Here is a 13,467-nt window from a genome sequence, read left to right as displayed (position 1 = left end):
TGTTGAAAGTGAAGAAAATGTGCTAGAAGAAGGAAGTTGTCGCACATGATTTGCCCTTTGGTTGAGGTTGATTTGAGTTTGACACCTGTGATCTAGCGCAAGAAGTGTGGACTACTTCAGTGGCCTTATACCATTTTTTCGCTACTCTGGGATGTCAGGAATAATGCATAATTATTTCAAAAAATAAATAGCCAGAGTTTTTTTTTTTAAGAAATAACTAGAGGTGGGCATTCCGACATAGTTGCAGTGACGTCCCGGGTATAAAGAAGCCATTAGCACAAAAAAAATGTTTTCAATAGGTATGACGCGCACTCGGGTTGACCAATAGAATCACAGTTTATACCGGAAGTTGTTGGCTGCTTGTTTAGGTGCGACTAGCCTCTCGCTAGCCAAAGCACTTCTTTTTTCAATTTATTTTCAAATTAGCAGGTTGTCAACGTTAAAGGGGATTAATGACGCACTTCATCATCACTAAATATCACTGAGGAATGTTCACCGTTATACATATGGACTGGACTCGTCTCAAAAGAGTAACATAAACCAAACTTAAAGGTACCAGAAGGTGTTGAAGGTAACTGGCTGGTTAAATTCCTACTTTACTGCGCAAAGCCTTCGAAACTGTTGAATGTCGTCTTTCAATGTTCTGTATTTTAAATTTACTTGGATGCTCGGATGTTGACTGTGACTGATTCTCAAAAGACAACGCATGGTTTGATCTTCGGTAGCAGGATGTAGTCTTGCAAAATTTGTGTATCGACTAAATTATTTTTTTTCCTCATATTTTTAAATCGCTCCCAAAAAATGACACCGTGACAATCTAGCGTCGTAGTAACAGTGTTATGTCATATTATGTTTAAGCCCTCACGATTAACCTAACGGACAACTGACTCGGTTTATATTTCTACGGTCAGGTTCTACTTCCTTAGCATCCTCGGGAGTACTTGTATATCTTACCCACGGGCAATGAAAATAAATACACAGGATTACCTCGACCTCCAAATTATTTGAAATCTATGTGAAGTAGCTACACGTCTGTAGCTGAGTAACTACGTGTCCGGAATCTCCACGATTCAACGCAACTGTACTAGAGGCTAACTGCAGCACAAAGTGAACTTTTCATTGCCAGTTTACGATGTTCAATATTACGCAGACGACATCAAAGGACATAATTGTTGGACGCTTACGACGCGGGTGAGGTCAAGTGCTTCAAAAAATAGATGGATCGCAAAGACGGTGTCGTTACTGTCATAACAGTCAGGTAACATAATAATCTGAAACGATATTGTCTGCTATAAATGAATCAGTCAAAATATAAGTCATGAATAATTTTGGGAATAACGGCCATGGCTGATGTTTAGTGCATCTATACGGTGAGTGATATTTTAAATCATTTATTTCTTTAAGAATATCTTGACTTGAAAATAATCATCAGCACTCAAATAGGGTCCTGCATTTAATTAAAAAATACGTTCGTGCGCAGCTATGTGCAAAAGTCACTGTTATGTAATTCTGAGTGATTTGTTCTTTGTAGCATTAAAGGACAATATTCATTTTTTTTTCTATATTTTTTTATTACAAAACTGAAATTTGATGTAATATTCTGTTTTGTCCATTCATTTTGGAGAAATTAGGAAATAACTTACAACTTGAAAAACGCCTACTTTTAATGAGGAATATAGCCCCGCCCCTCCGTTCTCTTCATTTTTTGCTCTGAGTCATTGAACGACCCAATTAGAAACCCTCCATTGGAAATCATTGTACTTTCATTGCTTATAACATCCAAAAACCGTGATCAATTGTTACCAGCATTCATGTGGACATCCCTACCTATAGCCACTTCAACATATCAAAGGGATTAACCTCTCTGTGGCTGATTTATATGAGAATGAGGAACTGTGTACGCAAACAGACGTACATAGATTATGCTGTTTGGACACTGCTACTTTGCTAATCAGGGTCAGGACACTGGCATAAATGCACCAGTCGGAATGTTTACAGAGACTCAAGTGGGAATGAGTAGACATGCACATTTATTTGGATGAGGATTGGCCCAAGTTTTTTGACTGTAAGCGACGTAACTACAACACGCCGTTTTATTCTTTGGAATGTAACAGCTCCGGGCTACACATACACTACTCAATGTCTAATTCCAATTCAGCCACACTCGGCTGTTGAGTAGAATTCCTCGCTGGAACTTTTTGTCTGTTTCGTGACCCAAAGCTAATTTCTGCCATGAGCAGTGTTAATAATTTTAACATAGTCAAAGAAGAACGTAAAACGTACAACATATGTTGTTGCGGGGGGTCGGAGGTGTAAACATTGATGCCTGGCTGCCTTCTCACACTTAACAAACGATTAGTGTCACTAAATGGGCGAAATATAACCAGTCGGGGTTTGTGTTTACATTCTTGCTCTTGTCCGCTTCAGCCTGTGTCAGTGGAGAATTGACCGGCACAGTATTTTTGATTTTGCGGAGGTGATCAGATAAGCTCAAATTTGATGTCAATAAATCGAAACTATTGTGTAGAACGCTTTTATACTTTCAACATGTTGATGTGGACAAGAGTAGTAATGTGCATTTGCATTTTGGTGACGATGGAAAAAATAATAACCAGAGGTCCAAAAGGGGGCGTGCCAATTTGTTGGAAATCTCATCAAAAAGAACCCTTAAATCACTACAGTCTTTTAGGGGTGGGACATTTTAGTACTGTACTTTAGTCATTTTTACATGCAAACTTATTATATCAGTGCCACTGTTAACGTCAATGAAGTGTCCCTTTAATATTAAATATCCAGGAAAACACTCTCATGCACAGTCCTGTTGTAATGTTTGCCATAGAATTTTAAAAAATAGGAAAATTAACAAATTGTTAAGGAAGTGAATTTCTGCAAGTTGTCATATTTAGCAACTTTAGAGCTGGTATTACTAAGTAAAAGAGCTGGGCCCGTTTACAACCAGTACAAAAACAGTCTTGAGCACTGCTTTGATTTTTTTTGCATTTATTTTATTCAAGTGCAGAACATTGTCATGTTACATGAAACACACACCAAAACCGGTGTGTGCTGAATGCAGCTAGCTTCCGGACACGGCTGTCCCTGTGTCAGAAATGAAATCAGGGATCAGCTACAACGTGCTTCCTTTCTTGGTGATCGAGAATCCCCGTCGTGCTGCCATCACAGGGATGTTTGCATCTTAAGTATTTATGGCTTGAAATGTGCCATAACTTTAGGGCGCTGGTTCTACCACCACAAAGCCATTACACTCCAGTACCAATACTTCTGTTTACATCACGGATTAGCCGAATCACCACTACTGCGCATGTGTGCCCTGGAGAGGCATATAAAACCAGCGAGAAAAAGCGTGGGACGAGGCAGTTTCAAGGGAAAAGCAATGTGCCAAATAAATAAATAAATATATACATAAATGACAACTATTTAAATTAATTGACGACAATTTTGATCGTTGACTTTGTCGTGATCTTGGCAGCCCTAATATCTAGACACAAAATAAGAACACAGCTAGATAAGCAATTTAGCACATGCTTTGACACTGCACCATGCTAACGGTGACATGCCTGCGCCCAATAATACCTGAAACAGTACCCGATACCGATACTGCTCCCTTTAACACGGTGCGCCCTGCGATGAAAATACGGTATATGTTTTAAAGATTGGAACCTTGAAGCACCTCATACATCAAATCGATCAATTGTATTGTGTTTTTGATCGATCAATTGTGTTGGGTTTTGTGTTCACAGCCACGAGAGTAGATCCTGGGCACCATGAGTGCTCAATATGGCCTGTTGGGGTACAACAATTCACGGAAGAACATTTCAATATCCATGCCGGCATCTGCAGAGGTGATGTACCCTCATATAAAATCTCAGGAAGACCTGAGGGTCCTTGGAATCAGACTAAGCAACTACAGTCCCCTCGGACAGTTTTTCATCTGTGTGGCTGGAGTCTTCTTCTTTTACATCATGTATGGATACCTACAGGTAATCAGGGAAATACAACATACATACTCGAGCTATTTGCTTCCTTGAAAATAACAACCCACTGTCAAAAATGTATATTCATTGTGCCCATCTTCTTTGTTTGTCTTGCGGCTCAGGAGCTAATATTTTCTATGGAGGGGTTCAACCCCTTTGGTTGGTACCTCACGCTCGTCCAATTTGGTTTTTACTCTGTATTTGGACTCATGGAGCTTCAATTCACAAAAGACAAACGCAGAAGGTACTACTATTTTACTGGATGTCAAATTAGCTTGTCTTTCAAACTATCATTTATTTTGGATAAAACTCCTGAACTCTTTTTTTTCTTGTCCTTCAGGATACCTGGGAAGACATACTTGGTACTTGCGTTTCTAACAGTGGCAACCATTGGCCTTTCTAACCTCTCTCTGGGTTACTTGAACTACCCGACACAGGTCATCTTTAAGTGCTGTAAACTCATTCCTGTCATGATTGGTGGAGTATTTCTACAAGGTCAGTTTAGCTGTTGGGGGTTTATTAAATTAAGTAAAACAAGTTGTACTCAAATGCAAATCTTGAAGGGCCACAAATGTTGTTTTTCAATGAGGCAGGGCATCTATTGAGTTGTTAGGCTGCATGGGATAATACTGTGACATGTAAAACAACATTTTCACTTCACTCCAAAGAGCAGAAAAAACACAAACTAAAATTAAAAGTCATTTTCATTTTTACAGATATTAAAACAAATAGTTTAATAAAAATAAAAGGGGGTTTTGCTTCATTTTGACTCTGATGTGTTCTTGGTTGCAGAGCCTGATATGGAATTTTTAGGGCTCATATAATATTGGTGTCTGGAAAAGACGATATATTGTCAGTCAACCGATATACAGTGGAACCTCGTGCTGTTTCTCCTTTTTACGTTCAGTTACAGTTACGTACAGAATTGTCAGAGAAAATCTACCTGTATTTACGTGCCCTTTCCGATACACAAACATTTTTGGCACATACAAGCAGATGGAGCTACGCTGTATAACCATTGACGGTAACGTGGATAAGGCATTAACTGTGAGCTGGAGTCTGAAAGTCGACAATTTAATTAGTTGACGAGTCGTTTATTTATATATTTATTTATTTGGCACATTGCTTTTCTCTTGAAACATCCTCGTCTCACGCTTTTCCCCACTGGCCGTATGCCGGTCTAGGGCGAGCATGTGCAGTCGCGGTGATCTTGGTCGTCCATGATTTACACAGAAGCATTATGGGTAGTGAGGCGGGGTGTCAAGCCTATCTGGTGTTAGCAACAGAGTCCTAAAGTGACGGCACATTTCACCGACAAATACTTACGATGCAAACCTCCCATTCATGGCAGCTCTACGGGGATTCTCGGTCACCAAGAAAGGAAACACGTTGTGACTGATGCCTTTTTTTAATTTCTGACACCTTCAGTCATGTCTTCAAGCTAGGTGTAGTTAGCACACTCACACCTGTTACAGTGTGTTTGATGTACATGGACACAATATCATTTTGTCTACGTTAACATGTTGTAGCGTCTTATATGGATTAAGGAGGCATCAGTCAGCAAATTCACCTTTTTAACAACCAAAACATTGTGGGTGGGCCATGTTTGGCATCAAAGCAGAAAGATCTCTTGCGAACTGAGTGATGCCTTCATAAACTGGGAAGTTGCAGTACTCAAAGTAACAAAACATAACATATTTGCAACATGCCCTCATTAGCATCACATAACAATTAAACACGTAATTCATTTTGTTGGAATGTACAATGTTATAGTGCTAACAAAAAATATATAAAAAAAAAAAAAGTATCTCCGAATAGTTAAAAGATTTTTTTCCTTTGTTGCATTGATTGTGTAGACCAATTTACTGCTATTAAATTACCCGTATTAGTGAAGAAAAACAAATCGTTTGAGATAAAGGTTAAATGAAAACAAAATTAAAAAACAATGTGTTTATTTTACTTTTCTTTAGCACAATGTATTTTCCTAATTTACTCCTCTGATTTCACTACTTTCTACATCTTAAAAAAATGCTTTTTACCAAGAAGTGTGAAATTTGTTTACAAGTATTTCTTTTTGTATGCATATATAGTTTCATATGATTAGTGCAAGTCTGCATAGTGTATAGTTTTGGTTTCATTTTAAGATTCACTAAACAATTACAGCCAAAACTTTTAAGGCCACGATGTTTCCTTCAATTTAAGATGCACCATCATTTATAAACATCTCAGAACTGCTGGTACAAGCTGCAATTTACATCCGATTCGTCGACTAATCGTGATTGCTGCGGTGATTAGTCGACTACCAAAATAATAGTTTCTGGCAGCCCTAGTTGACAACATTTAAATACATTAACAGAAAACTTAAAAAACATTTTAAAGTAAAGAAGTGAAAGTGGGATAGTAAAATAAATACATTCAAATTTGGGGTAGACCTTAATCAAAGGTTTGAGGCAAAAAAGCAAAGTTTTTAACGGCATTCACACTCTGGACTGACTTCACTTCTGCTGGCCGTTTATTCCATTTCTGTGCAGCATAACGACTAATGGCAGCTTCACCGTGTTTACTTTGACCTTTGGGCTCTACTAACTGACCTGAATCGGCACACCTCAGAACCCCATTGGGTTTGTAGTCAGTCCGCATTTCTTGAATGTATTCAGGATCCAAACCATTCAGCTACTAATTGGGAGCCAGTGTAAAGCCTTTTAGACTGGAGTAATATGTTCTGATCTCTTTGTTCTGGTCAGAACCCGAGCTGCAGCGTTCTGAATGAGCTGCAGCTGTTCTTTTGAGAAAGTCCAGTTAGAAGTGACACCACAATTTTCTGATGAATTTTGCAGTTGTAGAATTTAAATTAAACAGCAAAAATACACGTTTTTATGCATCTCAGGGGATGGCCATTTTGCCAACTGTTGTCAACTGAAAATGACATCACGGTTTCTCTGGTAACAACTAATAACGGCTCACCTTCTGAATGTCACATGACCAAACTCAGAAAAGAGGTGAGCTGTATGTTTTAGAAAACATGTGAGAGATACATGTCATGAAAAATGTTGTTAAACGGATGGTCCATTTTAAAACTAAAAAGCTCAATTTATTCTAATTTTATTTTTTAATCAGGAAAATGATATGAGCTTGCATTTTCAATTTTATCAATTTTGTTTGGAGAAATCAGTAAATAAATACTTGAAAACAACCACGAGAAATAAGCAATGTGGCCACATCCCCCTTCTCAACGTTCTTTGTCTCTTAGTTTTTGATTGTCTCTGTTTACTCCTGTTTACAGAAGTACATCTTGTGTTTCAGACTGAGACCTCACATAAATTATTTATTTTATTTTTTTTAATCTGCAGTTACTTGTATGAGTTGGTATTGTCTATGTCCAATGGTTTCCTTTGCATTGCAAGGATTCCAAATATGCTTCTGGCGACTCAGATTTTTATTAAGTATAAATTTGGAATCTGCTTTGTTCTGTGTGTTTCAGATAAACGCTATAATGTGGTTGATGTGGCCGCTGCTGTGTGCATGACTTTTGGACTCATCTGGTTCACGCTTGCTGACAGCAAATTGACACCCAACTTTAACGTCACAGGTAAATACTGTATCTTTCTTAATAACGTGCGGGGGGGGGGCAGAATAGTAATTTATGTTCGGCATGTTTAAGTTGTTTGTTTATCTGCAGGTGTTCTCGTCATTTCCCTGGCACTGTGTGCAGATGCTGCTATTGGAAATGTGCAAGAGAAATCCATGAAGCTTCATAATGCCTCCAATTCTGAAATAGTATTTGACCTCTAATTTCATATTATTTCTTTGACATGGTCAGTTTGATTTGAAATGTTGGCGAAGTTTAAATCATTTCTGGTTGTGTTGAGTCACAATATAATCTCTATGGTGCGTTGTACATGTCGGTGATATTCAGAAAACAGACATAATGGTGGTTATGAAATATATAATATTTGTATATATGTGTATCTGTCTGTACATTACAATCTTAATTTAGTGGACCAGGAACCAATGGATCTAACAGACAGAAAATAATTATCATAGTCACAAGTCTGTTAGTTAGTCAAAGATCACTCTAGTCTGTCTGTATTCTCCTTTCTGTTGAAACAATATAGGAGAAAATCTGATGTCTTGTTGGCAAAAGTGGGTATTAACATCAGGGGTGTGAATAACTGGCACACATGATTTGATGGAAAATAATAATTTCTTAATGTGGGTTTTTTCCCTACAGAAGCAATGCAGTTGAATTTAAGTTAGGAATTTGTCAAAGCAATTTGATCATGACAAACGATTGATTAAATACAGAACTATTTGTTGATTTAATCTATTAACTGTTGGACCTCTAATATATGTCTATACGGTCACGTTTTGTCTAACCTGTTAAGTGGTGCATGGTATGTTTACAGGTGCTGTATTCGTACTCCATCGGCTTTGTGTATATACTGACAGGGCTGCTCTGTGTGGGTGGGCTGGGACCAGCAGTGTCTTTCTGCTCGAAGGTGAGCGCACACGTAATGACACTTTAATTGCATTGATTGTGTTGTGATAACATGGTTTTAACCACAATGGGCTAATTTATGGTGCCCTGTCAGAACAGATCCTGGCCCCATATATTCATGATATCATATATTTTAGTGATCTTTCATAATTAGTATCTTTGTACCTTACAGTTGATAAGTGCAAAATTAATATAAATTTTTAAAAGTATAAATCAATGGAAAATTATTTAAATATTAATGTCGCACGAACATTCTATCAGTGCCCAATATGGTTATTATTATTATTTTTTACTGTGTTATTTTATAAAGGCAGCACACTTTTTAGCGGCACTTACCGTTTTCATATTCTGGCAAGTGCTAGGACAGTAATGATAGTACCGTAAAGTGTGCTGATGTTGGTGGCCGTTGAGTACTACAACTTCTATGATGAATGAAGTTCTCTTTAGCACGCTGTTCTTGTCCCTGCATTATTGTACATCATAATCTGGCAGTGAACCCTCACTTTCCATCGCTGCCCTTCTGACCTGCTGCCATTCCGTGATCCTTCTGCCGCTGGGATGAATTTTTTTGCAGCAAGCGGTGATGGAACCAGCTGATGCTCGAGACATTAGGCTAACCCCGATTCACTCCAGTTTATCCAGTCAAGTGTGTGCTAGCCGTGTTTCTTTTTTTTCCCCATGCATCAACATCCTGCTTTGTCTAGGTTTTGACATTGTGTCTAAAAACTTACTTTTCGGTGACTTAGAAATTTGTACTGGCTGCGCATTTGAAGATAGGTTGATGCTAGACACAACGGCATACGGCCCTGGGCCATCAGGCCGCCATTAATGTAAATTCCTGCAGTTAAGAGTTAATCATCTGGAAACTATCGCTGAATATATGAGTTTGCTGTATTCTTGTTTCCGTGTAACCTGTTCAATTGTATTCTCGTAGGACCCGCTGAGGACATATGGTTATGCCTTCCTTTTCTCTCTTTCGGGTTTTTTGGGCATCTCTTTCGTGTTGGCCTTGATCAAGCTTTTTGACGCCCTTGTGGCAGTTACAGGTCAGTTTTCCAACTTGATGTCAAATATGTGGACTTGACTTTAGTGATTTTTACAACAGTTCCCCACAAAATACTGGTTATTAGAAAGGAAGGGTTAGAAAGTTTTAAGCAGTTTGCTTGAAGTCAAAAGCGAAAGAAATAACTCGTAACAATCGTTGCCAGAACAATGACTGTGTTTTACTTCTTTGCAGTGACCACAGGGCGGAAAGCCATTACAATTGTTTTTTCCTTCATGTTCTTCAGCAAGCCTTTCACTTTTCAGTAAGTACTGCCACCTTTGGACTTTGGCCAGTGTTCTTCTATTTAACTTTGTGACCACTGAACTCTGCTTTGACTAAGAAAACTTTGATTTGCCTTTCCTGACCCACGTTTTCATGTCCTCAGTCCGTTGCTGTACCTTTTTGTACTCCACTCCTCTGTCTCCCTATCTATGACTGTCTTTGCCGCACTTACTCATCGGCACTGTGAAAAAGGTCAAATTTCGCATTGTTAACATGTTTTGTTTCACACACACACAACAGCAATACTCACACACGCTGACAGCAACTTTTTTATATATGCTTGCTGAATTTAATTGCAATTCTTTAGCCATCAATAAGATCCAATCCATTTTAATAACCATGTTTTGATTGACAACATCAGAGAGCTATTGATGCAATGCAATCCTAGCTGCTAAAATAAAACTAATATTCTGAGGAGTCTAAAATTACAACGGTCCTTTATAAAAGTGTAGTACAGTACTGTATCTCACCAACATATGTTCAGATTAGCCAACCTGTCATAATTCGAAGTACAATGATTAATCAACAACCAATACGTTTTCAAATTAATCAATACTGAATTAATAGAGAACACCAGAGCTGGGGGGCGACAATTTTTATGAATAAGGCCAAAGGGTCGAAGCCGGAAGGCTACCCAGATCACGGCCGGAGGGCTGGCGCCTGACTGTCAAAAAATGGTCAAGTGCTCCCTTACAATATGTTGCATTGTATGATTGTTTTTTTTTTTGTTTTGTTTTTTAATCCACAAAAAGATAGTGGTGTCATGGCAATCAAGGAAGACACACATTGTTACTGAAATAAGACGTGAGTGATAACCATGAGGCTCCCTTCCATTCAATGGAATGGACCGGTGAGGCGCGGACTGCTTGCACATTTTTACAAGCTCTGCTATTTTATTCACTGGTACACCTGAAATTATCAATATGGTCTTGTAATGTTGTAAAACACAATATACAAAGTATGTGTATCATATATTCAGTACTTGAGGAAAGAAAAAAGCATGACCGCCCGGCAACCTCAGTGCCAACCTTTCTTATTTTCTTTTCAATTGTCCAAATCTTCTGTATTCCAGCCTCTTATTAGTAAATATTCCTCAGTTTCTTGAGTTCTACATAAAAGCAGACTTCTTATCTTTGTGTTGGATCATAATAAGACATTTGCAAACATCTGGTTTTACTTTGGAAAACAATTATCAATATTTTTACCTATTTTCTCACGTTAGTGGCTAAACCAGTAACCTAATCGTATTCTTTTGGGGTAAATTTTCTGCACTGTCATTGTTTTTTTTATTTCTTGTGTTTTGATTGTTTGATGCAATAGAACAAGCTGCATTGTCATCACTTTAAAATATGAAACTTCTGTCACTCCCTGCAACCTCCTCCCAATCCCCATCACACAGGTACATATGGGGTGGCCTTCTCGTGCTCTTTGGGCTCGTCTTGAATGTTTACAGCAAAAACCGTGAGAAAATGAAGCATCTGTCAATCAAGTACCTTAAAAGCTGGCTGATGACTGAAAATAAAGTCAGACTCCGCTCACAAAATGTATGAGATGAATCCATGGGCCGATCCCTGTCACAGTTGTTTGAGCGTCAACATGACTGCACTATGACGTCCAATGGAATTTTTGGGCGCGCTCGACCAGAAGACAACAGATAAAAGACTCAAACGGCCCCAAACTGAACGATCTGTTGGTGTAAAAAGGGATTTGTGGCTGTTGCTGTGCCTTCAAACAGCCTAACTCATTCCCAATGTGGGCAAACTTACTGAAGACGCTTCAAAGCGAAGCCAGAGACCAAATCATACAATTTTGCACTGGAAATTTGTGAAAACGCTGGGAGGAAAGATTTTATTTTACGCTACTGTTTTCTTTCCATCTCAACAAATCTACAGTGTAAGGATTCACTGACTGCACTCATAAATTGGGCAATGTGCTGCGGCATATGCCACAATGAAGGGGAAGATGTTTTTTTTAAGGTTTAAGTTATTGTAATGTAAAGAATGTGATCTCTGACTGATTAGATTTTGGAATGATGGACTCAACTTCCGCAACCTGCTAACCATAAGTCTGAAGATGAAGTCCTCACACTCTTTTTTTTTTTTTACAATAAAACATACTCTAGATGTCTCTATAGAGTCTTATGGTGTATGATTCTGAGAGTCTGTGACTTCACACTCACCAAAATGTTAGGATCATCTGAATATGTCTACACGATATATATATAGTATATATATATATATATATATATATATATAGTATATATATATATAATATATATATATATAGCATGCATGTATAAACGTGGCAGATAGTCTCAGATTTTCTTATTTTTGTGCTAGATTTGTGTTTCTCCGCAGACTCCTGCTTGACATGATCACCAAAACAGAAAAGCTATGTTGACAGATGAACAGTAAAACATTCCATTAGAGGTCGAGGGGTAGTGTTGCCATATAAAAATTAGTGTGCCAATAAACGTCCCCACCCACCCAATGGGGTGCTCATACAGTGCTGCTTCATCACTGTGGGAATGACTATTCTCCTCCCTTAAAGGTCATTATTGGATGGGGGGAAGCCCAGTTGACCCAAGGCAAAGGACATCATTTGTCTTTTAACACCAAGAGAACACACCTAACCCAATGAAGGCTGACCCCCGTTTTCAACATGGAGAACTCTGTCCATTTTTCAAAGCCACATAGGAATTTACTTTCCATTAATGTCCACATTTTTTTATTGTGTTGGACTTATTTAAAAATATGTTTGTTGTTCTTGTGTCTGCAGTATAGGCATTATGGGTTTGGAACAATGTTCCCTGCTCCAAACAATTCAAACCAGAGCTGCATTGGCATTTTGGAAATTCACATTTGCCTCATACAATGAAAAGTTGATATGGCGCCTATGCAAAAATGTGTAAAAAAATGTAAAGAAACAACTTGAAAATGTGGGAGTTGTGACATGTCAGATTATTGTAATAGTTTCAAAAGCAGGACACATGGGCCTATATTATGTACCTCTAATTTTGTGTGTGGGGTCTCTGACTATATTTGCCTTGTCCACCCAAACGCGAGCTCCTGCTCCATGGTGGCTCGTAGATTGCTGACACATAGGCCAAAGACAATTTATACCTACATTACGTCACAGTAATGTGGTTCAACTGTGTCAAGATATTCTCACTCAAGCCTCGGGTTTGGTTATGAGGGGACTGGCAAGAGAACGATTGGACAGCGCCAACGATGGACACCGCCACGTCTCTGATTGACGTAGTCAAACATCGCAATTCTATTTGTTTGTTTTCTAACTATCTGAGCAACCCGTCTTTTTTTTTTTTTTAATAACCTGAGGAATGAGTGTTTTGAGTCACGGTTAATATATATATATATATATTGCGATTGGCCGGTTAAGGGTGTACCCCGCCGCCTACTGCCCGAAGATAGCTGGGATAGGCTCCAGCCCCCCCCTGTAACTCTAGTGAGGACAATCTGTATGGATAATGAATGGATAGATGGACTTTGAATATTATTTTTTTAGCATCGTTTAACTCAGGGATGTCCAACCCCTGTTTAGTATGTTGTCAATGTATATATTTCATTTAATCATAAATGGTCATATCAAGGATAGTGCCATCAATTTTAATTTAAATTTTAATTTCCATT

The 13,467-nt window shown here is 38.4% G+C and overlaps 1 protein-coding gene across 1 annotated transcript; it reads left to right on the top strand.

Annotated features, from left to right (window-relative positions):
• Positions 1–309: 309 nt before the first annotated feature.
• slc35b3 (solute carrier family 35 member B3) lies at positions 310–12,041 on the top strand. Its single transcript, XM_088283601.1, has 10 exons — positions 310–571; positions 3,759–3,998; positions 4,115–4,236; positions 4,333–4,487; positions 7,474–7,581; positions 7,672–7,769; positions 8,399–8,491; positions 9,425–9,536; positions 9,728–9,797; positions 11,217–12,041. Exons 2-10 carry the CDS (start codon positions 3,783–3,785, stop codon positions 11,365–11,367), a joined length of 1,125 nt encoding a protein of 374 aa, XP_088139727.1. The 5' UTR covers positions 310–571; positions 3,759–3,782; the 3' UTR covers positions 11,368–12,041.
• The last annotated feature ends 1,426 nt before the right edge of the window (positions 12,042–13,467 follow it).

The sequence above is a fragment of the Idiotropiscis lumnitzeri genome, chromosome 19, assembly GCF_059441095.1.
Source record: "Idiotropiscis lumnitzeri isolate Australia: NSW breed Sydney's pygmy pipehorse chromosome 19, RoL_Ilum_1.0, whole genome shotgun sequence".
Taxonomy (NCBI): Eukaryota; Metazoa; Chordata; class Actinopteri; order Syngnathiformes; family Syngnathidae; genus Idiotropiscis; species Idiotropiscis lumnitzeri.
The sequence above is the reverse complement of the archived record's forward strand: the minus strand, read 5'-3'. Positions and strand labels throughout refer to the sequence as shown.